Source organism: Hydra viridissima, unplaced genomic scaffold, assembly GCF_058129835.1.
Source record: "Hydra viridissima isolate aposymbiotic clone 2 unplaced genomic scaffold, HvirCarnegie_v1 scaffold_3, whole genome shotgun sequence".
Lineage (NCBI taxonomy): Eukaryota > Metazoa > Cnidaria > Hydrozoa > Anthoathecata > Hydridae > Hydra > Hydra viridissima.
The window spans coordinates 13918237-13936355 of NW_028324302.1; the positions used below are offsets into that span (position 1 = coordinate 13918237).

General features: G+C 26.9%; 1 protein-coding gene across 3 annotated transcripts in view; it reads left to right on the forward strand.

Moving 5' to 3' along the window:
- The first annotated feature begins 281 nt into the window (after positions 1-281).
- Positions 282-18119, forward strand: part of LOC145180577 (dynein axonemal heavy chain 5-like) — a 36514-nt gene continuing 18676 nt past the window's right edge. For 2 of the 3 annotated variants that reach the window (XR_016450581.1, XM_090081244.1), the window contains exons 1-47: positions 282-403; positions 731-793; positions 876-968; positions 1779-1811; positions 1914-1976; positions 2250-2321; positions 2451-2507; positions 2649-2720; positions 3246-3347; positions 3560-3660; positions 3999-4072; positions 4274-4362; positions 4749-4825; positions 5001-5193; positions 5777-5958; positions 6095-6214; positions 6647-6758; positions 6984-7073; positions 7349-7444; positions 7531-7631; positions 7826-7898; positions 8252-8341; positions 8513-8578; positions 8737-8826; positions 9086-9163; positions 9297-9510; positions 9828-10032; positions 10168-10667; positions 10864-11021; positions 11158-11379; positions 11478-11611; positions 11727-11856; positions 12008-12126; positions 12514-12617; positions 12705-12900; positions 12986-13229; positions 13324-13523; positions 13762-13915; positions 14093-14256; positions 14385-14616; positions 14730-14867; positions 14979-15056; positions 15647-15793; positions 15903-16075; positions 16461-16551; positions 17113-17388; positions 17814-18086. Coding sequence is in view for 2 of the 3 variants with exons in the window: in XM_090081244.1 (XP_089937370.1) it covers positions 791-793; positions 876-968; positions 1779-1811; positions 1914-1976; positions 2250-2321; positions 2451-2507; positions 2649-2720; positions 3246-3347; positions 3560-3660; positions 3999-4072; positions 4274-4362; positions 4749-4825; positions 5001-5193; positions 5777-5958; positions 6095-6214; positions 6647-6758; positions 6984-7073; positions 7349-7444; positions 7531-7631; positions 7826-7898; positions 8252-8341; positions 8513-8578; positions 8737-8826; positions 9086-9163; positions 9297-9510; positions 9828-10032; positions 10168-10667; positions 10864-11021; positions 11158-11379; positions 11478-11611; positions 11727-11856; positions 12008-12126; positions 12514-12617; positions 12705-12900; positions 12986-13229; positions 13324-13523; positions 13762-13915; positions 14093-14256; positions 14385-14616; positions 14730-14867; positions 14979-15056; positions 15647-15793; positions 15903-16075; positions 16461-16551; positions 17113-17388; positions 17814-18086 (6279 nt within the window). In the remaining variant the exon portion in view is untranslated. Of the gene's footprint in view, positions 404-730; positions 794-875; positions 969-1778; positions 1812-1913; positions 1977-2249; positions 2322-2450; positions 2508-2648; positions 2721-2968; positions 3079-3245; positions 3348-3559; positions 3661-3998; positions 4073-4273; positions 4363-4748; positions 4826-5000; positions 5194-5776; positions 5959-6094; positions 6215-6646; positions 6759-6983; positions 7074-7348; positions 7445-7530; positions 7632-7825; positions 7899-8251; positions 8342-8512; positions 8579-8736; positions 8827-9085; positions 9164-9296; positions 9511-9827; positions 10033-10167; positions 10668-10863; positions 11022-11157; positions 11380-11477; positions 11612-11726; positions 11857-12007; positions 12127-12513; positions 12618-12704; positions 12901-12985; positions 13230-13323; positions 13524-13761; positions 13916-14092; positions 14257-14384; positions 14617-14729; positions 14868-14978; positions 15057-15646; positions 15794-15902; positions 16076-16460; positions 16552-17112; positions 17389-17813; positions 18087-18119 lie in introns of those variants that run through there. The other variant, XM_090081245.1, reaches the window with a different exon arrangement.

Genomic DNA, 18119 nt, shown 5'->3' on the forward strand with positions numbered 1-18119 from the left:
ATAATAGTATTTATCGATTTTTGAATAAACAGATTATGATAGATACCGCACACATGGCCAAAAATGGCCCTAACGAAACTAAAGTCACACTTGTAATTTATTTGAAAAGACCCCCGACACATTTATTTTCAATTTTTCAAACAATTTTTAAGCACATAGAATTTTTGACTCTTTTTAAACTGCCTTCAAAAAAGTTAAATGATACAAAAAATTTTTAACGAAATATATTTCTGTTTTCGGGTATATTCTTGAGTCTATGCGGCTTCAATGTGATTCCATCCAAAGGATTGTTTTTTAAATTGTAGAAATCCCCGTAAGAGTCTCACGGTTTCCAAAGCAACTTTTCTTTTAATGCTAAGAATATGTGATCAGCAACGAAAATGGCTGTTACTTCACACGTGATGTATAGCTCTTTCAAATACATAAATTTAAAAAATTGCAAATAGAATATCTTTATCATACTTATGCATAATATGCATATATATATATATATATATATATATATATATATATATATATATATATATATATATATATATATATATATATACATAAGTTTGTAAAACATCATTATATATATATATATATATATATATATATATATATATATATATATATATATATATATATATATATATATATATATATATATATATGATGAAAACAATGAAGAAAACAAAGATAATGATAATAATGATGATAATTTTGTTAATGGAGTTTTTATTTTTAGTTGAAAATCTTAACATGTCAAAGAGACTTCATCCTTGCACTTAATAGCTTAAAAGCAAAAATGGTATAACATATATATAAAATCTGCTTTTGTTTTTATATAATTCACACAACCAATTCTGTAATATAACTTAGAATTTTTTTAGCGGAGATCATCTGTTATATTCAATGATACAAAAGATGTTAAAAAAGCATTACATCAAGGAAGGTCTCAAAAGAACGAATCAAATAGAGCAAATGTAAGTGCAGATGTATGGTAACTAATTCTTAAGAATTTTTTTATATAAAACTTGGGTGATTATATAAACCCAACATTGTTTCTGTATTTTATGCTGTTTTCACAATTTGCAGTTTTTAATACCCAATTGGAGTACAATTTGCCTGACATTGTTTTTGAGACCTGGGTAACAAAGATGCTTAAGTTCATAAGTTGTCATTGAGGTAAATCTTAGATAAATGCTGACCTAAATTTCAGCCAAGATTTCACCAATTTTGTTTGTTTGTTTATTGAAGTTTTATTTTTCTAACAATTGCATATCAGAATGACTCAGAGTACATAAGTCATCTATAGGTAAATCAAAGGCTTTTCTGTTTTATCCATGATGTAATACTTTTTTTGAATTGCACAGCTCATGAATAATTTATGTAATTAAATATATTTTTTTTAGAGCCATTCTATCCTAGTGCATATCAGTAAAATTTAATCTATATTTAACATTACAAGAATAACTATGATAAAATTTAGGCTTTGAAATTCTGCTCATGACAAAGCAAACCAATTATACTCCTAGATATATCAAATGTATTTAAGTATATTAATAAGTATGTACTGACATTTAGTAAAAAAAACTGCAAAGTTTTCTTAATCCTAAGACTAAAATAGTCTTACCTGGGAAAAGAGCACCATAGTTGACTGTTGCCTGTTGGACTTAAGGATGCCTAGTGTTTCTGAATGTTTGGCAACCCTATGATTATAGTGACTATGGTAGTGATAATGATAATGTAAATATTTTAGATAAAACTAAAATATTATAAGTTTTATATTTTAGATTGATGATAGACACAATTATGTATTTATGAAGGTAATTATTTTGTTTTGTTTGACCCTTTTAAAGTTATAAGTATGTAATATTTTACATGACTATTCATACTATAGTTATTTATTATTATATTTGTGCTTGAAGATTTCACAAGAAATCTTTCTTGATGAGCAAGCAGTGCAAGAGCAATTGCTGAATGATGAAAAGGTAAAGTTTGTACTATGTAGTGCAAAAAACTTTCCTTCAAAGCTTGGGTGACTTTTATTGCTTGAAATTGTTTTTAGAGTTTTGATAATACAATCATGTATAATTTTGTCTGAAAATTACAAGGCTAAAAAAAAAGAATAATAAGAGTTATAAACTTTGGGTGTTATATAAGCTACTTATTTAATATAATTATCCTGTTGTTAAGAAATGTTTGCTTTACTAAACTTTAAAATAAAAATATTTATGTAACTAAATTTGTTTTTGAATTTTTAGTTTGACTTGATTGAAAAGTTCTTTTCTGAGAAAAGAATGAGAACATTAATTTTTTATTACCAACCATCTACGGTAGGTTGAGTATAAACTTTTACTTTCATTAAAAACCTTAAGATTTAATTTTTTTTACCTGTCTCTATAAGTTAAATTTGTCCTGGAAAAATTACTGAATCATAGAAGACATTTTCAATACAATTTTAGAATCTTTCATCTTCAAATGCACCAAACCAGTTGTTCATTGCATCTGGTACTTCCCAGGTATTAATAGTGTGTATCTTTTATGACTGTAACTGTAGTTGTAACATTAACGCTTTCTTTTTATTGTAAAGTTTTATAATTCATATGTAAATGTTTCTATTAGGATTAAGTTTTTCAATTGTTTATTAAACTTTGATTTAGCGTTTGACTGGTACCTGCATGATTTTTATACGTGCTTCAGCTGAATATATAACAACATTAAATATTGCACAGGTATTGCATAGTTCTGTGTAGTTTAAAAACCAACAGTTTGCTTTTATGTTTGACTTATGAAAATTTTTTTTCTAAGTTTTTTAAAACTTTGTTAAAATCTTTACTTCAAAACAGAATAAAAGTTGTATAGCTGTTTTAATTTACAGAGTTGAGTTTAAAAAATTATGATTTTTTATAGATTTTTATATGTCAAATGTTAAGGAATCCATGTATATTCAATTAAGGTTTCTTTTGTTTGTTTCTAACAGTTACTAACTTCTACTGATCACTAACTTGCAATCGCTGAAATAGAAAAAGTACCAAGCTCAATGTTTATATTTTGTAAATGAAAAGATTTAAAAACTATTTTAATGTCATGGTAAAATATTAAGAGAACTTTTTTAGTTAATTTTTTTTCTTTCTAAACTTAGAAATAATTAAAAAAAAACTCTTGCTATAATTTTATCTATCAATTACTAATCTCAATTGCAAAAAAGTCTGATTTTGACAGTATAATAATACTCTGATATGTATTTTTACCACCAGGAAACTAATTTTATGAGCATAAACTGTTCGAATGGTGGCCTCCTCAGTGGTATAGAGTCACTTTTGCAAAGTGTTTTTGTTCCATCTATTAAGTCAATCAAGGTGTGTATTCTAAATTTGAATATTTAAGTTAGGCATAATATCAAATCAGTTTTAGAATTAATACAAATCAATTTTAGAATTAGTAAAAAAGTTGTTAAAAAAACACAGACTGCAATCCAAAAGCTAGAAAAGTAGTATAAACTACACAAAAAAAACTATTTGTTTAAAGGTATTTTTTTTTTTACATGAAGTACTTAGAAATTTTTTTTTAGGATTGGGGTGATGTTGCTGAAAAAGAAGCTTCTGAATTTGTTGACCAACTTGCTGAATTTACCAATAAAATATCAATGGCAAAAGAAAATGAATATGGAAGGTATACAATAAAAATTACTTTATAATTAAGTTAAAAAGATGTTGGTAATAACAAATAAATCATAACCATCCACAGCCTTTACAACACCAGCACCTGTTTTGTGTTTCTATTGCTTAGCAAAGTTGTAGGTAAATACATAAAAACCAATGACACAAGTTCAAAATGTAATCATATATGTATCAAAAGTATTTTATTTACTAAAAACATTTTTCTGAAAAGAAATAAAACAAGTTTAAAATAATTCTTAAATTTTAAAAACTTGGGAGATTTTGAATTTTAAAAACTCCCAAGTTTCTTGTTTTCAAATATCTTTTTATTTTTTTAACATTGTGTTATAGGTTATGTTTAAGTGCTGGGGAATTACACACTTCACTTGGAAAGATGCATTCACCAAGTGATTATATTGCTGCAGGTATTAAATATTGTTATAATGCATCTTTTTAAATTGGGTTTGTAAACACTGCTGGTTTGTATTAGAAGTAAATAATAAACATTACACTGATAATAAATCATTTATTTCAAGTTATTTCATAATTGAATTTATTCAAACTACTAAATTACTAAAAAAAAAACCAACTTTTATTAATAATTGTTTTTTATAATCTATAAAAAGCATCAAACACAGACCTGCTTACTTCAATTGAAAAGCTTGTTTTGGTTTGGATTAAACAAATTGAACAAGTACTAATTGAAAGTGAACAGGTAATCTTTATTTATAAAAAGTTTACCTGGCATTCCAATTGTTTTTTTTTTATTGTGCTTAAAGTTAAACTTTTTCATCTATTTAATGTTATTTCTAAAAAAATATTGATTTCAAGCTTTTTTGAATTTAGCCTTATTTTTTTAAAAAAGTAAGTCTTAAATTTGCTTGAATTTGTAAGGATATGCCTTTTAAATCTTGAAATAAAGAACAACAGCTAGTTTTTAGAACACTTTTCTTAAATGCAAATGTAAATTATACTTGAATCTTTCGAAATGCTCATTTTTAAAATGTTCAATGTTTATTTGACATTAACTTAATATTTATGATATCTTTTAATAATCTTTTGAATTTTTTTGAAAATCTTTTGAAAATAATTTTGATTTAGATTCGGAAAGAAGCTGATGATATTGGACCAAGTGCAGAGTTACTTTACTGGAGAAAGAAAATGTCAAAATTTGACAGGTTCTAGAATTAGTTTAAAATTTCTGATACAAATACTTGCACTAAAAATCCTTTTTTATAAAAACATTTTTAATTCATTTATTTACTATTTGTGTTAATATTTACTATTTGCATTAGCATTTAATTTTTGTATTAACATGTATAATATAGCATTTGTAATATTCTATTTATACAGTTTACTTGGTCAAGTGAAAAGCTCATATTGTCGTGCAGCAATTGGAGTATTGTATGCAGCAAAGTCCCAAAGTATTAAATGCTGGAAGGAACTTGACTGTCGAATAACTAATGTTGCAAATGAAGCAAAGGATAATATGAAATACTTAAGTACCTTGGAAAAGATATTTCTTCCATTAACAAAATGCTCTCCAGTAAATTTTCAATATTTTAAAATATTTTTTTCAAATCAAATAGTATTTAACTTTTTGATTTTATTGTTGTTTTCCTTTTTGTTTGCTGAAGGTCTATGAACTTAAGCTTTTTGTTTAGAAGTAGTTTTAAAACCAAGAAACTGATCACAAACAATAAATAGTAGTTTCATGATAATTTGTTAAAAATGACAACAAAATTGAATATGATAAAAAAGCACAGAAAATAATAAAAAAGTTCATAAGCTTAAATTTTGTTTATGAATTTTTTTTTATATTAAAATATTATAGCTAAAAAAGCTAAATACAATAACTTATAAAAGTCTAATTTTAGGTATATACCATCTTTATATACTGCTTTTGATCAGTTTATGTAAATCTAAAATGGTTAAGTGGGAGATAACTTTTAAATCTTTCTATAAAATTTGTTTTTCAATATCAATTTTTTTAGTTTGTTTTAAAGATGTAAATGATACATAGCTAAAATTTATTATCACCCACTGAAAAATTGTTATTGCTACAATATTATGTATTTTTCATTTAACTTAGTGGAATTATGATATGAAATACATAAATTTTTTTTTAGTTAAAGATGGTTGAGCATCTCAACACTTTGATGAATGGAATTCAAATGATATATAGTGTCTCTCAACATTATAACACTGCTGAAAGGATGACATCATTATTTGCAAAGATCACTAATCAAATGATTTCATCATGCAAGTCTTACATTAGAAATGATTCTACAGTGCTTTGGACCAATCCTAGGTTGTTTACATCATATTTATCAAGATATTAAATTGAGTTTCTTATTTATAAATTGTAAAAGAACTCATTTGTTTTCCTCAAACGACGACGTCATCACATTGAAAGCAAATTCTAAAAGAGTTTATCTTTCTTATAGGAGTGTCATCACATTGAAAATAAATGAATGTATCAAGTTAAATGAAGAGTATCAAAACAGCTTTCAGAAAACTAAGAAAAAATTAAAAGAAAGCCACAATGAAAAGCAATTTGAGTTCAGGTAGCATTAATAGTTATTACATGAATCACTTTATTATTTATTTTGGAGGATCTCAAAACTAATTGTGCAATGGATGCCTTTTTCAATTTAATGTATGGTTGGATGATAAATGGGAAATGCCAATTATTACCTAACCATATGTACATCCAGCAAATCACTACTCAAAACACAAGGGTAATAGCATGCTTCTCAAAAAGCAATTTTGGAAAGGTTTTAACAATTAAAAGTAATTTTGATCATATCTTCTGCTCTCAGTGCTCACATTAACTTTTCCAAATCTGTTTGTATATTTTTTTGATTATCTTCATAGTATTTTCTAAATCTTAAAATTTTTAATTTTATATTTTGAATTTGTACTTAAAGATTTTTTTGGTAATGTAATTTAGCAATGAAAACTTGAGGTTTTTTAAAAAATTCTTTATTTTTTCTTAGTGAAAACTATATCTTCGGAAAGTTTGATGCCTTTTGTATACGTTTAACAAAAATTGATGGGTTGTTAAAAACAATAGATGACCTGTCTTCTTTACAAAGTATTAGAATTGAGGTGTACCTTTAAGTTGTCTCATTTTGTTTCCTTATGTTTCCTGTTTTCATTATTTTACTTGATTATTGCAGAATTTTTCTTTTACATGTTTTGGACATGTTTGGACTTTAGTTGCATAATTAGCATTTATGAAAATTGCCAGTATGACAATTCTGTTGTTTAATTTTAATGAGTTTTTAAATATCCTGATCTTCTTGGTTCATTTTATTAAAATATTATTTCTAGGGTATTGAAGGTATTCTATCAAATTATTTGGATCTCGTCTCCAGCATTAAAAATAAGCAATATGATATTCTAGATCACCGAAAAAATGATGTATGAAAGCCTAAGTTTTATAACTTCATTTATTTAACCATATTGTTTTAGAAACATTTACAAGAAAATATTTTTTCTTTTAACAGTCTTATCTAACTTTTTTTTTTCTAATAAGTCCCAGTCTTTTGCCTGAAGACAGAACTGAGCAGTTCTGTCTTCAGGCATTTTTTCTTTGTATAAACAAAATAAACAGCACTGTTTATTTTGTTTATACAAAAAAAAATAGTTGTTTTAAAAATAATTTTTGAATAACGTGTATATATATTTTTCTCCAGTTTGATGCTGATTTAGAGAAGTTTAAAATGGGTGTTAATTCGCTTCAAGTACAACTACAGAATTTTATTGACTCTTGGTTTGAAAAGTCATTTACAGTGAGATTCATTGAAGTTATTTCAATTTATAGTTTATAACATTAGTTATTGTATTTTGAAATTTTTTAGCATTAATTGTTTTTTAGACAATGCAAGCTTTAGAATTTTTGGATAAATTTAAAAAACTACTTGACATAGATTTAAATTTGAAGGATAAGTACCACAAAGTACTCCTCAATTTTACAAAGTAAGATATATCGAAAATCATATAATATATAGATTTGTTTTGCATAATGATGATGACTACAATGATGAAAATGACAACTATGACAATGACAATAATGACAATGACAATATTGATAATGATAATGACAATGATAGTATTGATAATGATAACAGTAATGATAATGATGATAATATTGATATAATATTAATTTGTAGAGAGATTGATCATGTAAAAAAGCTTTATCAAAAACAAAAGGAGAATCCTCCTCTCTATCGCAATATGCCACCTGTAAGTATTAAAGAAGGACATTGCTATTTATATTTTTGTTAAAGAGTAAAAAATAAGTTGTATTTAGCTAATGATGCAATATTCAGTAGAGCTAGCATCCATATTTAGAAAATGTGTCAAACCACTTTTAATGCTTTAAACTTTTAGTTTTATTTGTAAAAACTACATGTATTCAGCATCTTATCATTCTATGTTTAGATTCTTATTTGTTTCAAATAAAATTTACTATTTCATTAACAAACAAAAAAAAAAGAAGAAGAGGGAGAGAAAAAATAAATGAATAGATAACAACTATCTTTAACTTTGGAACTATAGCATAGGACTTTTATTTATTGTTAACAACTTCTTTTAAGATTTCCAATAGAATTGCTTGGTCTAGACAATTGTTTCGACAAATTGGGAATCCAATGGAAATTCTGAGCCAGTGTGAGGATTTACTTAAGGTGAGATATTATCATTACTGAGATGCTACCAATATATTATTGCAAACTATCACAACTGTCAGTTTACTGCATATATAAAAGACACCATTTGATTTTACTGTAATCAAAAGAAATTTTATCTTGTTATTATGATTATTTTGTGTTTTTTTTTTTTTTTTTAAAAATTTACAGACCCCTGAAGCAAATAAAGTTGTAAAAAGCTACAATAAATTGGCACGAGTTTTGATTGAATTTGAGGTAAATGCTGCTGATGCGGATAATTATATGAAAACTTTTCTTTGTTTAAAAACTACAATAGGTTAGCATGAGTTTTGATTGGTTTTGAGGTGTATGCTGCTGCTAATGATGATGAGATTGTTGATAATGAGGATGTTGAAAAATATTTTTTTGTCTAGATGATTTACTACCAAAGCTGGATAAAAACAGTTGGTTGTGTGAAATTGAGCTTAAATGCTTCTTTGCTTGTAAGGCACCCTGACACTAAGGTAAAAAATAAAATGCTTAATTAAGTATTTCTTTTATAACTCAGTTCTTAATTTCACTTTCTAAAGTTTTGTTAGTTTTTATACAAGTTGTTATAATTCATTAATGTGTATTGAAAACTGCAATGAAAAATTTTCAAAATTACCACTAAGCATTTTTTTTAAATAATATTTTTTTGATTAAAAAAAAAATCAGAGATTTCGGTATAAATAATGTTGTTTTTTTACAAAAATTTATTTGAATTTTCTTATATTTCTTTAGGCTTTCCATGTGAATTTTGATCCACAAATATTTGAGTTAATGAAAGAAGTCAAATATATACAAAAAATGTCATTAGAAGTAAGTGTTACTTTTCAAAACCGGTTTTCTTACTTCACATTGAATGATCTTATTTGTAGAATGGTTGTAAAGATTTCTTTGATTTATTATTTTCACCATGAAGATAATAAAATCTCAGTATACATTTTTAAAGGTCCCTGAAGCAGCAATCGAATTACAGTTACGTGAATCTCAAATAAAAGTGTTATATAAATCTATGTGCAAGTGTGTTTCGGATTTCACAACAATCAAGTCTAAGATACCTGAGGTTTTATTTTCGTTGATGCAACCTATAATAAGAAATATAGAGAATGTTTTTAAGCCAGGGACATCAGTTTTATCATGGTTGTCTTTAAATACTGAAAATTGTAAGTTTTCCATATTTACAGCTTTGTAAGTTGCAAAAAGATCAGCATTGTTGATAGCTAAAATTTAAATTGATAGAATTTTAACTTATTGTTTTAGTTCTTATAACTTAAACCACTTTTCAAATCGCTCTCTTTAACAATAGTGATAAAATGTGGTTTTATATCCATATTTTTTTTTTTTAACTACACTAGTGATATTTAATTAATTTTATAATTGATAATTAGTTGCTGTATTTAAGTAAAACTACTTAAATACAGTGACTAATTATCTAAATTTATTTTTTACAAATTTTTGTAAAAAATATCTTTGTATCCAGATTTACATACTGTCAAAAGATCACTGCAGACATTCGATCTTCTTGTAAAAGGAGTTAATGATATATTAAGCTGTGGGATTGAAACTACCCTGGAAAATATAAAAAATATGCAGCTGTGTGAGTTTGGAGAAAATATAATGCAGGCAGCAGAGTTTTTAACTTCTACTGAAAGGTTATGCAAATCTCAATCAGAGACTCTAAGTTTGTATGTTTATTTAAAATTTATATTTTAAAGGAATTTTTTTTTAGTTTTATTTTTTTTTTTAGAGTTAGAATTATAGAAATTTTAAATTTGAATATTTTTCAATCAAATTATATTTAATGTTTTGCTTGTTTCCAGATATTGTGAATTAGCAGAATTCCACACATTTTCACTCATTGAAATGATAAAAAAACATCTCAAGCCAAAACAGCTTGAGGAACTTTGTGAAAAAGACATGTATCCATGTCTTATACCTGATTCTGTACGTGCTAAAGGAAACAAAGGAAATAGATGTTTGGAATGTGATCCTTGTTGTTATTGGAATCTAATTTTTCATTTTAATATGAAAACCATTGAAGCAATTATTGAATGTGTTCGCTTGTCCTTGGAATTTCTCAGAAAGAAAATACAGTATTCAAGTCGAAATTCAATAGAATTGCTTAATAAAACCTTTTTTAGCGGTTCAATCATTTTAGAGATTCCACAGGTTGTTTTGAAGGATAGTTTAGAGCACATCCAACAATGGCTAAATAAATCAGTCCAAGTGATTTTGAAGACAACAGAAAATCTTTATGAGTGGAAATACCACAAATTATTTTACCCTCTAACAAACCATATGGCTGATGATGCTGGAAAAGGTTCTTAATGCTTACTTTTGAAATCTTTTGCAATAGATTGTCATTCTATTTTCTTTTATTACCAGAAAATTATTCTATTTACTTTTATTACTAGATTTTTTGATTTTTAAATACTCATATTTTTGTATTAGTTAACTTTTTTTTTAGTTTTAAAATTATTCTTAGCATTCCTAATTTATTAAAATTACACTTCTAGGTTCATCTACAGTGATAAAATCAGTCTTCAAAATGGTTTTAGAGAACAAAGAGGTAATAAAGATGGTATCCATATTAAGTTCTTCAATTAGTTCATTAAAGCCAGAAGCAACAAATATTCTTGATGAGTTTAAGCAGTTTCAGATGCTCTGGAAAGAGGTATATAATTTAAGTATCTATCTGTAGGTATAATATATCTATATATAGGTATTTAGTAATAAATGCTCAAGTTTTAGTGTCTAGAAAATAATCTATTTGTTTGAATTTTTTATAATTTATCTTTATAACTTTTTAGGAACCAAAATCTGGTGTAGCAAAATTTTTGGATAGTAATCCACATTTAGAAGAGTTTGCTTCAATTCTTTCTTATTACAAGACCCTTGAAATTTCAATTGATCTTTTACCAGATAACTATGTAATTGGTCCAGTACTTTATTCAGCAATCCCCTTAAAAGCAGCTTTATTAACTGAAACTCAAGCATGGAAGCAAGCTTATGGAAAAGCATTAGCAGAAAAGGTATATTTGACTAAATATGATGACTAATATTGGTTGATTACATGCATGAACTTTTTTTTTATTCTTACAGTTCTAATAAAAGTATTGATTTGCTTCAGGCTAATCATAGTATGAAGAGTATTTTCCAGTTTATTGGTAATACCAATAAGCGTCTTAATCGTCCAATTAATGATCTTGATGATGTAAGAAGTAGTATGGCTGCTCTTGCTGATATAAGGGAAGCAGAAATAAGGTATATAACACTTAGATTTGAAAATTTAAAAAAAATGGAGTTTATTGGTTTGTTTTTTCTGATATATTTAATTGATTGGAAATATTAAGAATAACACGCTTTAAAAATTTTTTAGGATTCAAATGGAAATTTCTCCAATTGAAGAGTCATACACGCTTCTAAATATTTATGGATTAAATCAATTTAATACTGACAATGAACATGTTGACAGTTTAACATATGCATGGAAGAAATTGCAAGAATTGGTATGAAGTTTATTAAATTAAACCAAATTAGACAAATCAAAAAATTGTATATATGTATTTTATTGCATTATCATTGGTTGTAATATCTATGATTCTTACAAGCATATTTATTGTTTTAAGTAGTTGAAAAATTGTTAAGCTTTGTTTTTAGGCATCATCTGTTCAAGAGAATCTTCAAAAAGTACAACCCCAGTTCAAACTAAATTTGCTATCTGGAGTACAAATATTCAAGCAGGCTGTTGATTCATTTTATAAAGACTATCTCCAAAGGTAAATTTTTGTTTTTTGTTTTTTTTTTGCGCTTATTTTTTTGCCAGTTAAACTGTTTTACATGTTATGAAGTTTACTCTAAAATTCATTTTTTTAACAAAGGTTATTTCTTTTTAATCTACTGTAAGTATTTAAACATAGTCTCATCAAATAAGGTAAAACTTTTCATCATAAAATGACTTTTGTAGAGCACAAGTCAAATGGTATTAGGAATGACATAGTTTGTTTTGGTTTGGTTATAGTAGATTCTACATTTTATTATGATATTGTTAAAAAAGACAATAGATTTTTTAAACAATAAAGAAATTTATCAATTCTGCAGGTTTATTGTTTTTCCTATTATTAAGTTCAAAAGGTAAACCTGTAGAATGTATTTTTCTTACAAAGGGGCCCGATGGTTGTGGGGATTGCATCTCATGAAGCAACTGAAAGGTTGTCTATTTTTCAAATAAAGTTTGATGAATTATGGAGAAAGTACCAAACATATTCTGGTAAAGTTTGTTTTATTTCTTTAGCTTATTATCTTAAACATTATTTTTATCATCTCTTACAACTCTGCTATTTTTTCAATAAAATAGGTGGAGAGGAGCTGTTTGGCATGCCTGTAACAGAGTATTCAGAATTGCAGCATGTAAAGCATGACCTTGATCTGCTCACTCTTTTATATACCCTGCATAATTCTTTTATTGACTCAATCAATAGGTACCATGAAATACTATGGTCTGAGGTCAATATTGAAAAGATTAGTTTAGAGCTCCTAGATTTCAAAAGGAGGTAAATTTCTTTGATGTTTTTTTGGTTAAGTATAAATTTGTTCCTTACTTTAAATGTGTAAATATTTTTAAATTATAATTTTCAGAACAAAGAGATTGCCTGAGGATCTGAAGTCTTGGCCGGTATTTATTGAACTAAGTAAAGCAATTGAAGATTTTAGTGAGTGCTGTCCTCTTCTTGAAATGATGTCTCATCCTGCATTAAAAGAAAGACATTGGCAGCAGATATCTTCTATAACCAATCACCAATTTCCTATGATTTCTAGTGATTTTTTTACACTTCGATGTCTGATGGAAGCTCCTTTATTAAAATACAAAGAAGATATTGAGGTTGGTTTTTAAATGAATCATAAAATTGAACTTTTCAAAAGGGTTAATTTTTAATGTTCTTTCATTTTTTTACTTTCGTTTTTTTTTTTTACAGGATATATGCGTTTCTGCAGTAAAAGAGCGAGATATTGAAGCAAAGTTACAACAAGTTATTTTGGAGTGGAACACTCGTGAGCTTACTTTTTCCTCCTTTAAGTCAAGGGGTGAATTGTTGCTAAAAGGTTTTGAAACTTCTGAAATCATCTCAATTATGGAAGACAGCTTAATGGTTCTTGGATCTTTGCTAAGTAATAGGTAACTATTATACTCATCTTTATTGTGATTTTGTCTTGAAATTTTGCTGTAGTTATATAGACACAAAGTAAAAACAATTTTGTATTGTAAAATACTAAAAATAGAAAAGTAAAAGTGATCATTTAAATGATTATTTTTAGAGACCTTAGTGCTTTACAATAAATCAATAAGCGCAAATCCAAAACATTTCCAGGTAATGTTGAGTTACAAATAATTGTTTTCTTCGAATATCTTTCAGATATAATGCTCCAATGAAGACTACTATTCAGAAGTGGATTTTGGATTTGTCAAATACAATAGAAAATGTTGAAAAATGGCTTTCTGTCCAAAATTTATGGGTTTATTTAGAAGCAGTTTTTGTTGGAGGAGATATTGCTAAACAATTACCAATGGTCTGTTTACATACATTTTGTTTATATAATTATATATATTATGTGGAGTGCAGTATTACTGGCTTGCATAAATTTTTTAATGATGCAAATAAAATTGGTTTCGTGTTGTGTTTTTTTTTATTAAATTTGTAAATGAAATTGAAAATTTGTTTTATTTTAATATTACTTATTGTTCAGGAAGCCAAGAGGTTTAATCAGATTGACAAGTCATGGGTGAAAATAATGAATCGTGCACATGAAGTCCCAAACGTTGTCTCATGTTGTGTAGGTGATGATACACTGACTCAACTTCTTCCTCATTTATTGGAACAGTTAGAGATGTGTCAAAAATCATTAAGTGGGTATGATCATTTTAAAATTCTAATTTGTAGCATAATTTTACACAAATTTTCTTATATTTTTTTTTCTTTTTTTTTGAGAGAGAATTAAAAAATTCCAACAAGCCTAAAGCTATTATTATTTCCTTCAGATACCTTGAGAAAAAGCGTTTAGTATTTCCTCGGTTTTTCTTTGTGAGTGATCCGGCATTACTAGAAATACTTGGGCAAGCAAGTGACTCACATACTATCCAGTCTCATTTACTTGCTGTGTTTGATAATGTGAATCGTGTTTCTTTTGATGAAAAGCAATATGACAAAGTACTTGATATCTGCTCAAAAGAAGGGGAGAAAATCACTTTGCAAAATCCAGTTTTAGCTGTGGTATGTACCTTAAAACTATTGTTATTTTAAGCTTTAGCAAAATGTTGTAAATACAAAAAAATCTTTCACACAAATACATATAATTTACAAAAGTTAGATCAATTACTTTATAGGGTAATGTTGAAGTTTGGCTTGGTGCTTTGTTAGCTGAAGCTAAAGATTCTTTGCATTATGTTATTCGAATGGCAAAATGTTCTATAAAAGATGTAAACTTTCAACTAGTGAAGTTCCTATACAGATATCCAGCTCAAGTAAAGTTCACTGATTTTTTAAGTTCAATTTATAAAGTTCAATCAAAAGTTCTATTAATTTAAAGAAGTTTTTTTACTATTTGCTATTTGATCAAAAATATTTGATAAAAGGTTGGTTTGCTTGGTTTACAAATGCTATGGACAATGAAATCTGAATTTGCAATCTCTAAATCAAAGATTGAAAGAAAGGTTATTTACTTTATCTCTTTATGGTCAAGGTATGTGAAATGTCCTGACATTTTAAAAACTTTCCCTTTTAACTAAGAAAACCACTTTGAAATTTCCCAAATTTCATTTGAGTCTCTTAAACTATTCTTTTGTGTGCATACTTTATAACTGTTAAAAATGCAAAAAGTACACAGTGGACTTTAAAAGTGCATGCTAAAATTTACTTGCTTTTCAAACTGACATTTCTGCATTAATTTTGTTTAAAGCCTACTTTATTTCTTCTGTCCCTACTTTTAAATGGCTTTTATCTTGATTCATAATTTTTAATGTTGGACATCTAAAAGTAATATATTTGAATTTGTGCACTTTAAGTAAGGCTTAACAAGATGCTCACTTTTTACATGCCTTGACCATCTTTTTATATTAAAAAGATGTTTTTTTTATTGTTATTTTGTACTTGTGTTTTTTTTTTTTTTCTTTATGTAATTATAAACATAAACTTTGTGCTGTATTATTTTTCTATAATCTTTTTTAATTTTATTTTTTTCAAAATGGAGAAACCAATTTTTTTGTTTTTCCATTTGAAATTTTTGTGTAATTTTTTTGTTTAGATTATGGCACAAACAAATGAATATTTTTTAGCAGTACTTAATGAGCTTATCGATGTGACAACAAAAGACATAACACAAATAGAAAGGACAAAGTTTGAAACACTTATTACAATTCATGTGCACCAGCGTGACATCTTTGATGAACTAGTAAACTGTTTAATTATAATTTTATGTCTTTAGTTAATTTTATAAGTTGTAATGTTATATATTTAATGTTGTAATCAATTCAAAAGTTTAGTTTCTCTATTTTTATTAGGTTACTCTTCATATAAAATCAGTGTCAGATTTTGAATGGTTAAAACAGTCACGGTTTTACTTCAATGATGATTCTGATAAATGTTTAGTTTCAATCACCAATGTTTCTTTTGTATATCAAAATGAATTTCTTGGTTGTACTGACCGCTTAGTTATTACTCCGTTAACTGACAGGTAATCAGAATATATTCTTTTTATGCAATCAAAGATAATTGGTTTATAATATTTTTTTCAGAAAGATTTATCTATATATCTAACTTAAAGTTTGTTATAATTCTAATTAATAGTATGACACAACAGTCACATTGTGAGTGGTCACACTTCAATGTGCATTAGGGTTGCAAACTTTGAAGAACAATTACACACACACACTCATACCTACCCTCTTATCCAGACCTACTCACCCACCCACACCTATCAGCACCCTACCCATCCATCCACATCCACCCAACCATCCATTCATATCCCCTGTCTTTTCAAATAGTTGTTATTTCAGAACTATGTTCAATGATCTTCTTGTTTTTTTTTTGTTTTAACAAATAGTATTTTTTTTAAAAAGATGTTATATCACTTTGGCTCAAGCACTTCACATGTCAATGGGTGGTGCACCTGCTGGACCAGCTGGCACTGGAAAGACAGAAACTGTTAAGGTGGGATCTTTATTGCATATTTATTACAGGCTGAACTTTTCCATAAACTTGTAGTCATAATAATAAAATTTGTATATTTACAAGCTGTATTTTTTAAAAGCTCTACAAACTGTTGTTAATCGTTAAATTTTGATAGTCCAAATTAAGGATTAAAAAAAAAAAAACCTTGCAAGCAAAAAATACCAGAAGCTATTAATTCTGCACAGAATTTTAAAACAGATTTTATTTATGATAATGCTGGTCCCACCAGGTTGCAACGATAAAAGCAGCTCTTTGCAAGCTGACTATAGCTTTCTAGATTGCTGGATTGTAAATCACTTTGAACATATTTTGGGCAGGTTCATACAAATATAACACTCCAGCTGGCACAAGCTTTTCACAAGAGAAATGAGGAGTTCAATAATTTATTATATTTTTAGATAGTGTTGATCTGCTTATAAATTTTGTGAAGCTAGATATTAAGAAAAAAATTTTAAGTTATATATAATTTTATAAATAATTTAATTTATTATAAAAATTGTATTTCTTAGTTTTTATTTATTTTGATAAGTTTGCTTGCAGGATATGGGAAAAACACTTGGAAAGTATGTTGTTGTATTTAATTGTTCTGATCAAATGGACTATAGAGGCTTAGGAAGAATATATAAAGGACTTGCTCAGTCTGGTAGTTGGGGATGCTTTGACGAATTCAATCGTATAGAATTGCCAGTTCTTTCTGTAGCTGCCCAACAAATTTATATTGTTTTGAGTGCCAAGAAAGAGCATAAACAAGATTTTGTCTTTTCAGATGGTGACATTGTCAAACTTAATCCTGAATTTGGGTTGTTCTTAACAATGGTAAAAAAATGTTTGTATATTTTTGCAATTTATTATTTGAACCATGTTATTTACCTTTAGATAAAATTTAGAGTCTTAGAAATGCTTAAACTTTTTGTTTTATTACTTCTTTGTGGTGTGTAAGATCAGATGTCTTACATATTCAGTGATGTCCAGATTTTTAGTAGAAAAGTAGGCCTTTTTCTACTAGAAATTTGCACTGGTTCAAGAAACAAATCCTTAATAAATGCTTATACTGTCCTTTCCAGTTTGAAATTATGTCTTGTCTTTAGTTATACACATCACTTAACAACCTCAAATATAAGCATCATCTTTACAATCCCTTCTATATTCTTTATCAGTCTGGTGTTTGAATTCTGTTTACTCCATTACTAAAATTTAAAGTTTAAGATTTTTTATCAAAATTTTTACATTTGTGTATTTAGAACCCTGGATATGCTGGTCGTCAGGAGCTGCCAGAGAATTTAAAAATTCAGTTTAGAACAGTTGCTATGATGGTACCGGATCGTCAAATTATCATACGTGTGAAACTTGCATCATGCGGTTTTATTCAGAATATTACCTTGTCAAAAAAATTTTTTACATTATACAGCCTATGCGATCAACAGTTATCGAAACAAGTGCATTATGATTTTGGTTTACGCAATATTTTATCTGTATTGCGAACACTTGGTGCAGCAAAAAGAATCAATCCTAATGTAAATTTTTTTAGTTTTTCTTTTAATTCTAAA